Source organism: Phacochoerus africanus, chromosome 11 (assembly GCF_016906955.1).
Source record: "Phacochoerus africanus isolate WHEZ1 chromosome 11, ROS_Pafr_v1, whole genome shotgun sequence".
Lineage (NCBI taxonomy): Eukaryota > Metazoa > Chordata > Mammalia > Artiodactyla > Suidae > Phacochoerus > Phacochoerus africanus.
In genome coordinates, this window is record NC_062554.1 from 10718480 (window position 1) to 10732178 (window position 13699).

The 13699-nt window shown below is 38.4% G+C and overlaps 1 protein-coding gene across 1 annotated transcript in view; it reads left to right on the plus strand.

Annotated features, from left to right (window-relative positions):
• The window catches only part of ACER3 (alkaline ceramidase 3), a 157945-nt gene that overhangs the window by 74039 nt on the left and 70207 nt on the right, over positions 1–13699 (plus strand). The window contains exon 3 of the mRNA XM_047752005.1: positions 8411–8463. Within this exon, the coding sequence (XP_047607961.1) occupies positions 8411–8463 (53 nt within the window). The remainder of the gene's footprint in view (positions 1–8410; positions 8464–13699) is intronic.

The following is a 13699-nucleotide window of genomic DNA, read 5'->3' on the forward strand; positions in this document are numbered from 1 at the left end:
CTCTTTAGTGAATTAAATATGTGGGGATTGAAAGAAAGGAACATTTTTCAAAGTTTACTTTCAGGTTTCTATTTTAAGCAACTGTGTAGAGAGATCTGGCGTTCTGTTTTGAGTAAGTTGAGTTTGAAATGCCTGTAAGACATTAAACGAAGAAACAAGTAGGCATTTAAATATGTGACATTGGAACTGAGAGGTAAGGTGTTATAGTTATAAGGTTATAAAGTCATAGTTATAAAGCTGGTATTTAAAGCCGTGGGAACTGATGAAGTCACTGAGAATGAATAGACAGAGAGAAGAGGGCCCAAAGATGAACATAAATACCACAAGTTCATCACCTAGAGGCAGAATCTGGCGTGCAGACATGATTTGTCATATTTAAATTTAAACATGTTTTAAATTAGTTTCCCACATTTGAAAATTGAGAGAGTTCCTGTAAAAATCCAGATCTTTGCCTTCTCTTGAATAATTAGAAGAAGTGACATCGCTGAGCCTGTGTTTCTATGCAGTAACAATCAGCCTGAGCTGTGCCCTTTGGTGTGATCTGTCCAGCTGACCACAGTTCCTACACCGTTCCTTCTTTTTCTTTTTTCTTTGCTTTGTTCTTCTTCTTCTTTTTTTTTTTTTTAGATTTTCTTTTTTTTTTTCTTTTTTTGACCGCTTCTGCAGCGTGTGGAGGTTCCTGGGCCAGGGATCAAATCCGAGCTGCAACTGCGACCTTTGCCACAGCTTCAGCAGTGCCGGATCTTTAACCCACCACACTAGGCCAAGGATCAAACTGGCACTGCCACAGAGACAACGCCAGATCATTAGTCTACTGTGCCATAGCGGGACCTTCCCGTTTTTTTTTTTCCTTAGTCTGTTTTACTCAAATGCTGTTCTGGACATTTGAATTTACAGCCCTTGATTTAGAAGTTAAGGATAGAAGGAGCCCACAAAGGAACATATGAGGAAGCAACACCTCGGTAGGAAAACCAGGAGAATAGAATGTAACAGAAAACTGGAGAGGAGCGTGTTTCCACTTATTAAGTGCTACTAAGAGATTGAGGAGGATGAGTACAGAAAAGGGCAGTTTTGGTGGTGTGGCTAGGTTGAGGGAGGGCAGGAAAGAGAGGTGGCTGAAGTGGAGGCTGTCCTTTTGAAAACTCAGGAAAGTGAAGAAGTGCAGGTAAATGGAGCCACAGTTATCAGAGACCCTCTGAACAGTCCATTAGGGGGATGAAGATGGTTGTTACAGGAGAGAAAGGTGATAAATAATGTGAGGATCTTAGGGACCAGGTGATGTCCTAGGACACGGAAGTCCAGATGGCCTTGGCTCAGAGGATGCGTGCTGCTGCAGGGAAGGATGGAAGGAGCGCCCTGGTACTGAGGAGGTAGCGACTGGGGACACTAACAGATAAAAGTGAGAATCAGCAGTGTTCACATAGAACCAGAGTGTTACTTTAGGCCAAATGTGTAGACTCAAACTGTCTATGTTCTGCGTTGTATGTTCTCCCTATCGCTGCCTATGAATCTATATGTCACCTTTCCAGGCAAACCTTTCCATGTTGTTACTGTTCACATTTCTCCCAAATAACATTTTTTTCCCTATTCAGAACTCATTTCTCCTGTTATATTTTCTCAGTTCATTCCTCACCACCCTGTACTACACATATACATACTCTTAATGTGAAATGCTGGGTCATTAAGAGAGAAGGAAAAAAAAATCAGCCAGTCACCAGATACTTAGTAAGTGTTCTCTGTGTGCCTGGCACTGTGCTAGGCTCTGGAGATTTGTTTTCTCCCTCCCTCCCTTCCTTCTTTCTCTCTTTTTTTCATTCTCTCCGTTTCTTTCTTTCTCTCCATCACTCCTTCTTTTCTCTCTCTCTCTCTCTCTCTCACTCGCTCTCACTCCCTTTCTCTCCCCCTCCTTTTTCCCTCCCTCCCTCTCTCTATTATCTTCTTTCCTTCTTTCCCTGCACCTTCGGCATATGGAAGTTCCCAGGCTAGGCATCAAATCAGAGCTGCAGCTGCTGGCCTGTGCCACAGTCACAGTCATGCCAAATCCAAGCCACATCTGCGACCTGCACCAAAGCTTGCTGCAGTGCTGGATTCTTAACCCACTTAGCAAGGCTAGGGATCAAACCCACATCATGACAGATACTATGTCATGTTCTTAACATGCTGAGCCACAGTAGGAACTTCCTCTTTTTTTTTTTTTTTTTTAATCTTTAGTGAACTATAGAGATGGACAATGCCTTTATGAATCCTAGAATTTAACAGTGTCCTTTGGCTTTTGAAGTTCGAGAAAATCATTGGCAGTCCTTTAAAAAATATGTACCAGGACACCCACTGAATCAAGAGCTTCTGGGACAAGAGGCAATCATTTATAAAGATCTTGAGGCAAAGTAGTGTTCTCCAAAAACCGATAACTACTGGTCAAGCCAAATATTGTGTTAGATGCCTTGAATGGTTGACCTAGCAGGGGAGGAAGTCAAGGAAGATTTAACTTAAGTGATGACATTTGAAATGGATCTGGGATACACACTGAAGTCTTAAGGGGTAAAGGGACAGTTTTCTCAAATGATTCAGAAATAATAATTTCATTCATGTATGTCAAAATATTAAAATTGGTGAATCCGAATAGAACATATACAGGAGTTCACTATACTATTCTTGCAACATTTCTGAAGTTAGAAATTGTTTGAAAAGAAAAAAGCTGAAAGGAATGAAGATCAAAAAATAAATTGGACCTAAAAGTTGCATGTCAGAGTTCCCGTCATGGCTCAGTGGTTAACTAATCTGACTAGGAACCAAGAGGTTGCCAGTTCAATCCCTGGCCTCAATCAGTGGGTTAAGGATCCGGCATTGCCGTGAGCTGTAGTGTAGGTCTCAGACTTGGCTCAGATCTGGCATTGCTGTGGCTCTGGTGTAGGCCGGCAGCTACAGCTCTGATTAGACCCCTAGCCTGGGAACCTCCACATGCTGTGGGTGTGGCCCTAGAAAAGACAGAAAGACCAAAAAAAAAAAAAGTTGCATATGGTTTCAATAAGTTGAAACATAGGTTAGAGTTAGGTAGGATTGGATGATGAGTGGGTAAGTGTTCTAGGCTGAAAGCACAAGGTACTCTCTGAACCAAAGCAGAATAAACTAGAAGTTGATAGTGTGAGGTGAGAGATAGGTAAGCAGTTGTGACTGAACTACCAGATCAATCAAAAGAAGTGACTGGAGCCAGATTATGAAGTGCTGTGTATGCCCTGCAAGGAGTTTAGTCTTCATCAGTTAAACCCCAGGTTGTGAGAAAAATGATCTGTTGGCGGTGCAGGAAGAAAACTTTGTAACTTGTATTTGTATATATTTATGCCATTTTTCTAAATTTCTATTTTATGTGTTTTAAAATATATGTAGTGGAGTTCCTGTCATGGCTCAGTTGTAATGAACCACCTAGGGTCCCTGAAGACATGAGTTTGATCCCTGACCTCACTCAGTGGGTCGGGCATTGCCCTGAGCCTGTGGTATAGGTTGCAGACAAGGCTCAGATCTGGCATTACTGTGGCTGTGGTGTAGGCCAGCAGCTGTAGCTCCGATTTGACCCTAGCCTGAAGACTTCCATGTGCCTGGGGTGTGGCTCTAAAAAGCAAAAAAAAAAAAAAAAATATATATATATATATATATATGTGTGTGTGTGTGTGTGTATGTGTATGTATGTATGTAGTATCTTAACATAGCCATACATATATATACAATTTGTAAATACATATAGAGAGAGTTCCTAAACAATATTTTTTTTGCTATTAGAGTTAGGAGAATACTCCTATAGACATTTTCCTGCCTTGTAACCAGAGTGATGTTTTTTTTTAAATGTAAAATCAATCATGTTAATCTCCGTGTGTGTATATATGTATTTGTGTATGTTATGTGGTTTTTCAACAACTCACTTTATTTTTAGGATGAAGTCCAAATCATGACTCTAAAAGCTCATCTCAGTATACCGGCTACAAATCATGCCAACCTTCTCACTGGATGCAGCCGTTTTCATGGTTTAAGCCAAGCTCTTTTACCTCCTTGAATGCACTACCTTGCCTTTATGTTGAATGATTCTTCTACATAGAATGGTATCATTTAAAAAAGTTCTTTTCACCTAGTTAACTCCAGCTTATTCTTCAGGTCCTAGCTTATATGTTACTTCCTTGATAGCCCTCTTCTGACTCCCTTCACAAGGTAGTAACCCTTTTGCATGGACTCCCCAAGCTTTGAGTGGGCCCTCTCATATTTTTTAATGGCTTGCTAAAAGTTCTTAGGACAGGAACCATATCTTTCTTGTTCACTCTTTTATCCCAGCAGAAATGCTCGGAACATTGTTAAGAGCCCAGTAAACATTTGTGGAAAAAGGAATGGGGTTGTGGAGCAGCAGGAACTCTTATTCATTGCTGGTGGGAATGTAGAATGGCACAGCCACTTCAAAACAGTTTGGTGCTTTCTTATAAAACATAGTCTCACTGTACAGTCCAGCAATCATGTTGCCTGGTATTTACTTGAAAGAAAATGAAAATTGTTGTCTACATAGGAACCTGCACACAGGAGTTCCTGTTGTGGCTCAGAGGTAACTAACCTGACTAGTGTCCATGAGGACACAGGTTCGATCCCTGGCCTCACTCAGTGGGTTAAGGATCCGGTGTTGCCGGGAGCTGTGGTGTAGGTCTCAGATGTGGCTCAGATCCTGAGTGGCTGTGACTGTGGCGTAGGCCAGCAGCTGTAGCTCCGATTTGGTCCCTGGCCTGGGAATTTCCATATGCCGTGGGTATAGCCCTGAAAAGACCAAAAAAAAAAAAAAAAGGAAGGAAGGAGGGAGAAAGAAAGGAAGGAACCTGCACACAGAGAGCAGGTTATTCCTAATGCTACAACTTGGAAGCAACTAAGACGTCCTTCAATAGATGAATGGATAAATAAACTGGTTCCTCCAGACAATGGAATATTATTTAGCATTAGAAAGACATGTGCTATAAAGCTCTGGAAAGACATGGAGGAACCATAAATGCATATTACTAAGTGAAAGAAGCCAGTCCAAAAAGCCTACATATTGTATGATTCCAACTATATGATGTTCTGGGAAAGACAAAATTAGAGAGAGAGTAGAAAGATCAGTGGTTACTAGGGGTTGGGGGAGTGGGAGAGATGAAGTGATACACCACATAGGATTTTCAGGACAGCAAATCTCTTCTATGTAATATCATGGTGGATACATGTCATTATAAATTTGTCCATAGCCAAGAGTGAAGCTGCAAATATGAACTGTGGACACTGGGTGATAATGATGTATTGGCATAGGTTCATCACTTGTAACGAATGTGCCACTGAGGTGGGGGATGTTGATGGTGGGGGAGACCATGCATGTGTGGGAATGGAGGTTATATGGAAAATTTGTGTGTTTTCCTATGAATCTAAAACTGCTTTGAAAAATAAAGTCCATCAAGACACACACACACAATGAGATAAATCTCAAGTGTGGAACATTCTGTAAGAAGGGGAAAAAAAAGGGAATGGGGTAATCATGAGGGCAATGCCAATTAAAACCTCAGTCCATTAGGATGGGTATAATCAGAAAGATAGCCATAAACAAGTATAAGGAAGATGTGGAGAGGTTTACATTACTAATGGAGGTGTAAAATGGTGCAGCCACTTTGAAGAACAGACAGAACATTGTAAAGTATAATAGAAGAAATAAAAATATTACAAAAATAAAAAACAAAAAAATTTAAAAAGTCAAAATAAAAACACCCCAAACACTTTCACAGTTCAAAATGCTAAATGTGGAGTTTCCATATGACCCATATGAGAAGTTCCAGCCTCAGCATATACCCAAGAGAAATGAAAACATACGTCTGCATAAAAACTTATACGTAATTGCTCACAGCAGAGTTATTAATAATAGCCAAAATGTAGGAAAAGCCTAAATGTCTCTTAGCTCAAACTGCCATAACTAAATATCATAGACTGGTAGGTTGAGCAATAAACAGTTATTTCTCACAGTTGTGGAGATTAGGAAGTCCAAGATCAAGGTGCTGGCTGATTCCTGGTGAGAGCCCTCGTCTCGGCTTGCAGAGGGCCACCTTCTCCCTGTGCCCTCCGTGGCCACCCTTTGTTGCATATGAGTGGGACAAAAGGGAGGTCCTGTCTCTTTTCTTACAAGGACACTAATCCCATCAGGGGGCCTTACCCTCCTGACCTCATCTAAACCTATTTACTTCTCAAAGGCACCACCCCCAAATACTGTCACAGTGGGGATTAGGGCTTCAGTATACGAATTTGTAGGGAATACAAACATGCAGTCCTTAACAATGTCCATCAGCTGGTTAATAGATAAATAAAATGTAGTATGTTAATACAGTGGACTATTATATGTGAATTATGTCTCAGTAAAGCTAGTAAATTTTAGCAAAAATTGGTGGTTTGCTTTAAAGTGGCAAAATATAAAATACTGCATAGAAAATGGTGATGTTCTGTTACATTTCTTTGCATTCTAAATGGAATGTTGAAATAAACTAGTTTTTTTTTAATTAAACTTTTAATGGCTATATAATAAACAGTAACAAGAGAACATTTAGAAAGATTTGAATAAAAACAATCCTTGAGTGAGGCATGATTAAGTGGCTAGTCTGACTTTCAGGATGGATAGTCATCCACTTCATTTTTATTTTTTTACTTTATAGTATATTGTTTGGCTTTATTTTATTTTTTATTTTTTGCTTTTTAGGGTCGCACCCGTGGTATATGGAGGTTCCCAGGCTAGGGGCTGAATCAGAGCTACAGCTGCTGGCCTATGCCACAGTCACAGAAATGCAGGATCTGAACCATGTCTGTGACCTACACTACAGCTTATAGCAACACCGGATCCTTAATGCACTGAGAGAGGCCAGGAATTGAACCTGCAACCTCATGGTTACTAGTTGGATTGGTTTCCACTGCGCCACGACGAGAACTCCTTTATTTGACTTTAAATAACTCACAGGGTTTGTTTGTTTTTTTCCCTCCTTCCATATCTACTTTACACCTTTCAATTTTTCCTTTGGAAAAAGGCAATCATCCCACTCCCCCACTTCTTTAGTAAAATGAGTAAATACTTCTTTCGTTTCATTTGGAGCAGTAAAAATAGTGTGATAATGTCAATAATGACTTTTTTAAAAGCAAGAGTAACAAAGAGTTTGAACTTTTTCTCCAGTGGCTTTATACAAATGATTTGGTGACATCCACATTTACTATGTTTGTTGGGGTAATAACTCTTACATCCAGAGGCTGACTCTTCTGGCATCATTCTTATTTTCTCTTTCTTCATAAGTCCCTTGTCTGTGCTCCCATGGTACTCTATGCGTATCTTTTTAAAAAATCATCTGCATATTCTGATATCTCTTATTTATCTGCCTGTCTCCTCCATTAGACTACATCCTTCATTAAGGCCAATGACTGGATCTCATCTTTGTACCTCAGCATCTGTATTCCTATTTGCCACTGAATTTGGCAAATAGGAATTACTCACTAAGAGCTGGTTGAGCTGAACTTAATCACAGTAAAAGCTGCATTATCTGACATGATAGGGACTGATATTTAGTCTATGAATTTTTAGAGTCAAAGCTGTGATTATTGAAAAATGTATATACCCACCTTCATGTTTTTAATTAAGACATATAGTTGTATAATCTTTGACAATTATTTGATGTAGAGCATGGCCTTTGATTATTATAGTTCTGTTTAGTCTTTCTTGCATTAAAAAACAAATGTTTTATCCCCCAAATAAAAAAGTTTATTTTAAATAGAGGTACTTGGAAAGAACTTTGAGACTTAAATGCAGACTCTTTAGATTTTTACTTTTTCCCAATCTATAAGATATATTATCCATACTTAGTTCAAAAGCAATTTTTATTAGCAACTCAGTTTTATTGAGTATGTTAAGCATTTTAAATAGTTTTTTTTTTAATAGAAACAACAGCTCTCTTTTTTAAAGTCATATTTCTGATAACTAAAGACAGTGGCAGCAGCAAGTTTGGGAACAAGCATAACTGACTGACTCTTAGTAAGCATATGACTTAGCTATTTGGCCAAGTGCAAGGAACCACTCACTGAAGGGTAGCTAACCAGCTATGATCATTAAAGCTTATCCTGAGTATCAGGTAATTTATAGAAAGAATGGAGGATGTTGATTATCTAGTAAATACCTAGTGGAGGGAATTTAAGAGGATGTGTGCTTGTTTTTTTCTATACCAAAATTTCATCAGTTACAGATAGAGGTTAGGAAAAGTATGTTATATTCTGCCATGAGATTTCATAAATTTGTTCTTAAAACTCAGTGCTTTGAAATGTCTTATTATCTTCTCAAGTCACTCTGGCCACCCCAGAGAATTTCATGCTAATTTTTTTTATTTGTTTGTTTTAATTTCAGTGGTAGGAATGGGATCCTGGTGCTTCCACATGACTCTGAAATATGAAATGCAGGTCAGTAATGACAAAATTGACTATATGCTTACTTCTCTTAATCCAGAGACACTTCAAATTTGAGGGAAGAACATTGCTAGAGGATGATACTGGGACAAGAAAAAAAAGATGGGATTTATAATCTCTGGAGTTTTTACTTCAGGCCAAAGTATCCAGATTAAGTAAGCAAGCAAGTAAGTTGTCCATAGAGAAAACAGATCAGAGCAGTATGGATTGTTTCTTTTGTTTGTTTTTTTGGCTGCCCCTGAAGTACATGGAAGTTCTCCGGCTAGGGGTCAAATTGGAGCTGCAGCTGCAGGCCTGTACCGCAGCCACAGCAACCCTGCATCCAAGCCACAGCTTGTGGCAGCACTGGATTTTTTAACCCACTGAGCAAGACCAAAGATTGAACCTGCACCCTCATAGACATTGTGGTTCTTAAGCCACTGAGCCACAACAGGAACTCCCCAGTATAGGTTTTTTGACCACCTCTGTGCAGGCATGTATGGTTTTAGAGCAGGATTAGACAGTAGAGTCCCATGGAGACATCTTAAGAAGATAAAAATCAGTTCACAAAAATAATATATTCTTATTCTTAGCTGCCTACCTTCCCTATGTCTCTCTTATGGCATCAATTTGAATGGTCTGGTACCTCTAGCTAGCAAGGTTTTAGAGCTATGCAAGGATTTTTATTTATTGTTCTTGCTCTAAGAGGGCCATATATCTAGTTGTCATTCTTTTAACCTTTTTATTCCCCATCACTAACACAGAAACTTCTAGAATAGCATTATCCAGTAGAAATATAATGTAATACATATGTCATTTAAAATTTTCCAGGAATTCCCATTGTTGCTCAGTGGATTAAGAACCCGACGTAGTCTTAATGAGGATTCAGGTTCGATCCTTGGCCCTACTCAGTGGATTAAGGATCTGGCATTGCCACAAGCTGTGGCGTAGATTACTGATGGGATCACAGATGTGGCTTGGATCCAGTGTTGCTGTGGCTGTGGTGTGGGCTGGCAGCTGCAGCTCTGAGTTGACCCCTGGCCCAGGAACTTCTGCAAATGGAGCCTTAAAAAAGAAAAAAAAAAATTTTTTTTTTCTAGTAGCCACATTTTAAAAAGCCACATTAAAAAATAGGTGAAATTAACTTTGATAATATGTTTTAGGTAGTTGCTGTTGTAGCTTGGTGGGTTAAGAACACGACATAGTATCCGTGAGGATATGGGTTCAACTCAGCCTCGCTCAGTGGGTTGAGGATCTGGTATTGCTATAAGCTATGGTGCAGGTCACACCTTTGGCTCGAATTTGATCCCTGGCCCAGGAACTTCCATATGCCACAGGTGCAGCCATAAAATTAAAAATAATAATAATATATTTTAGTTAACCCAGTATACCTAAAGTATTACTTCAACATGTAATCAATATAAAAATTTATTAATGAAGCGTTTCACAGATGGAAATCCGGTGTATATTTCATACTTGCTATGTATCTCAATTTTGATTAGGTTTATTTCAAGTGCTCAGTAGCCATGTAAGGCTAGTGGCTATTGTATTAGATAGTGTTATTCTGGAAGGATATGTGTATAACAACAGTCTCTATTACAGTCAGTTATTGATTATAGCTATATTAAATACATAAGAATTAATTCTTAGGATTGATTCTAATGTTTACATATTTGTAATAAGGTGTCATTTGTGCTGCACATGCCATGCTTGACTCGGAGAATACATAGATGAGTACATAGGTCTGACCTAATCAAGCACAGAATACATTTCTCGCTCTTTCTGGCTGGGAAAACAGACTTATGAACAGTGGTATAATGGCAATTATATTTTAAGAAATACAAATAATCTGTGACAGTGGTGGAGCTTAGAAGAATCTATACTTGTTAAAGACATTTAAGCAGAATCTGAAAGTAGTAGTTGAAACTTTTTACATAGTGGCATACTATACTTGTACTATGGCAGAAGCAGAAGCAGAAGCAGAGAGTCATTGCAGTGGTGGTATACCTGACAACGGTAATAAAGCTAGAGCTTCTAGTGTGTTTGGAGAAGTGGTAAGAATGATATTCAAGATAAATAACTGTATGGTAAGAATACAAGCTATCAGCATGATGTTACCAGTGAGCGGCAGCTAAATAATAACCTTGAAAATAAGGCTTTGTGTTTTATCATACTGAAAAAAATTAGAATTTGTCCAGTTTAGCAATCATCTAGTGATTTCATATATACTCGCTTAGTTATTACTCATGTTTTATAAATTGCGATACTAGAGGTGAAAGAGGCTAATTGATTTGATCAAAATTAACCACAGTTTATAAATGATATCCACACATATACACACATCGCATGTGGGCATGTACACATGCATACATATTTCTCTCCACACACACACGTATGTGTGTGTGTGTGTGTGTGTGTGTATATATATATATATATATATATATATCTCCATTCTCTAGCTCTGTTCACAAGAGGACCTGGGAGCTGGGAACCCCAATACCAAAGAACACACCTAACATCCAGATCTGGTTTCTAAAGGTCATTCTCGAGCCTGAGTGAATTTTGAGGGCTGGGGCAGAAAAAAGGACAGTATGAGTCTGGAACATCTTTTTGTGCCAGAAAGAATATATTTGGTAAAAGCACGGTGGGAACATATCAAAAGGACACTGAAGCCAACGTGAAGGGATTTTCACTGACCCATTTGAGATAATTTGAGCATCTAAATAGACATTGATAGTAACAGATTCTAACAGTTATTAAACTCATTGAAGATATAACCCATTGAATGAGATGGGAAATCGTGATTTCATATTAAAACAATATATTACATAATAAATAGTAATAGTAAATTATTATGAATAAAAGTTTGATGTTGGATTTACATAGTTTCAAAGTACCTTACCACCAAATAATTATAAGAGGAAAAAGATGTACAATGGGGAAGATTAGCAGGTAACACCTTAATCAAGGTGTCAGGATGAGTATCTTCATGAAGGGAGAAATCAAAGTTGTATGCCATCTGATAGGATGCAGTGGCAAAAACATAGCATCACCTCTCTGATACTCTTGCCACAGATGCATAATCTGAATCTAGTCATATGGAAACATCAGACCAAATCAAATTGAGTGACATTCTGGAAAAGAACTGTCATGTAATTTTCAAAAGTATCCATATATTCATAGTCATAAAATCAAAAAATTGAGGAAATGTTCAAGACTGAAGAAAATGAAAAACATATGGCAAGTACATGTGTAATTCTGGACTGGATCGTGTGTGTGTGTGCACGCGTGCATGCTTATATTTATACTTATATTATTGGGATGCTTGGAAAAACTTGGAGTCTGAGGATTACATGGTAATAATCAAAGTTAATTTCCTGATTTTGTTGTTGATAATATTGTCAATACGCAGGCGAATGTCTTTTTTTAAAGATAGAATTTCACATACCATAAAATATACCCTTTTTTTTTTTTTTTAATCTTTTCTAGGGCCATACCCATGGCATATGGAGGTTACCAGGCTAGAGGTCCAATCAGAGCTGTAGCCTCCGGCCACAGCCACAGCAACGCGGGATCCAAGCCGCATCTGTGACCTACACCACAGCTCACGGCAATGCCGGATCCTTAACCCACTGAAAAAGGCCAGGGATCGATCCCACAACCTCATGGTTCCTAGTTGGATTCGCTAACCACTGAGCCACGACAGGAACTCCACCCTTTTAAAGTATATAAATTAATCTTTTTAAGTATACTTACAAAATTATGGAACCATCACCAATCTCTAATTCCAGAACATTTTCATCATCTCAAAGAGAAATCCCATTCCCAATAGCAGTCATTACCCATTAGTCACTCTGCCTAGCCTTGACAACCACTAGTCCTCTCTTTGTCTCTCTGGTTTTGCCTGTTCCGGACATTTCATGGCAGTGGATTGTATAGTATGTATTGTTTTGTGTCTGGCTTCTTTCGCTTAAGCCAAATAATATTTCATTGTTAGGATATACCACATTTTGTTTATCCATTTATCAATTAGTGGGCATTTGGGTTGTTTCCGGTTTTTTGGCTTTTATACATAATGCTGCTGTGAACTTTCATACATAAATTTTTGTGTGGATGTATGCTTTCATTTCTCTTAGGTGTATACTTAGGAGTGGAATTGCTAAATATGGTTTAACCTTTTGATGACTCGGTATACTATTTTCCAAAGTGGCTGCAACAGTTTACATTCCCACTGGCAATTATCCATATCCTTGCCAGTGCTTGTTATTGTCTGTCCTTTTGATCATAGCCGTCCTAGTGGGTGTGAAGGTGTATCTCATTGAGGTTTTGTTTTACTTTTCCCTAATGTTTAATGATATTGAGCATCTTTTCCTGTGTGTATTGACCATTTATATATTTTCTTAGGAGAAATGTTGTTTAATATCCTTTTTTTTCCCCATGGCTGCACCCACATATGGAAGTTCCCAGGTCAGAGATTGAATCTGAGCTTCAGTTGTGACCTACACCACAGCTGCAGCAATGCTGGACCCTTTAACCCACTATGCCAGGCCAGGGATCAAACCCACACTTCTGCAGTGACCCAAGCTTCTGCAGTTGTATTCTTAACCCACTGTGCCACAAAGGGAAATCTCCTTTTGTCTATTTTTAAATTGAGTTATTTGCCTTTTTGTCATTTTAGTTGCTTTTGATATTATATCTAAGAAACCGTTGCCTAATCCACAGGTCACAAAGATTTATACCTGTGTTTTCTTCTAAGAGCTTTATAATTTTAGTTCGTACATTTAAAATTAGTTTTCATATTTGCTGTGAGGTAGTAGTCTAGCTTTATTCTTTTGCATGCAAATATCCAGTTGTCCAAGAAAAGATTGTTCTTTTCCCTATTAAGCTGTCTTGGAACCCCTGTCAAAAATCAGTCAGTCATAAATGTATGAGTTTATTCCTTGACTCTCAGTTCAGCTGTTCCATTGACCTATATGTACCTTGAATACTGTAGATTTGTAGTAAATTTTGAACTTAGGAGTTGTGAGTCTTCTGATTTGTTCTTTTTTTTTTTTTTAATTGTTTAAGCTATTCTAGGTCCCTTGCATTTTCATAAGAATATTAAGAGTCAGCTTATCAATTTCTGCAAAAAGTTAGCTGGGATTTTAAAAGGGATTGCCTTGAACCCATACTTTGGAGAGTATTGGCGTCTTAATATCATACCTTCCTATGAACACAGGATGTCTTCGCATTTAAGTTTTTAATTCTTTCA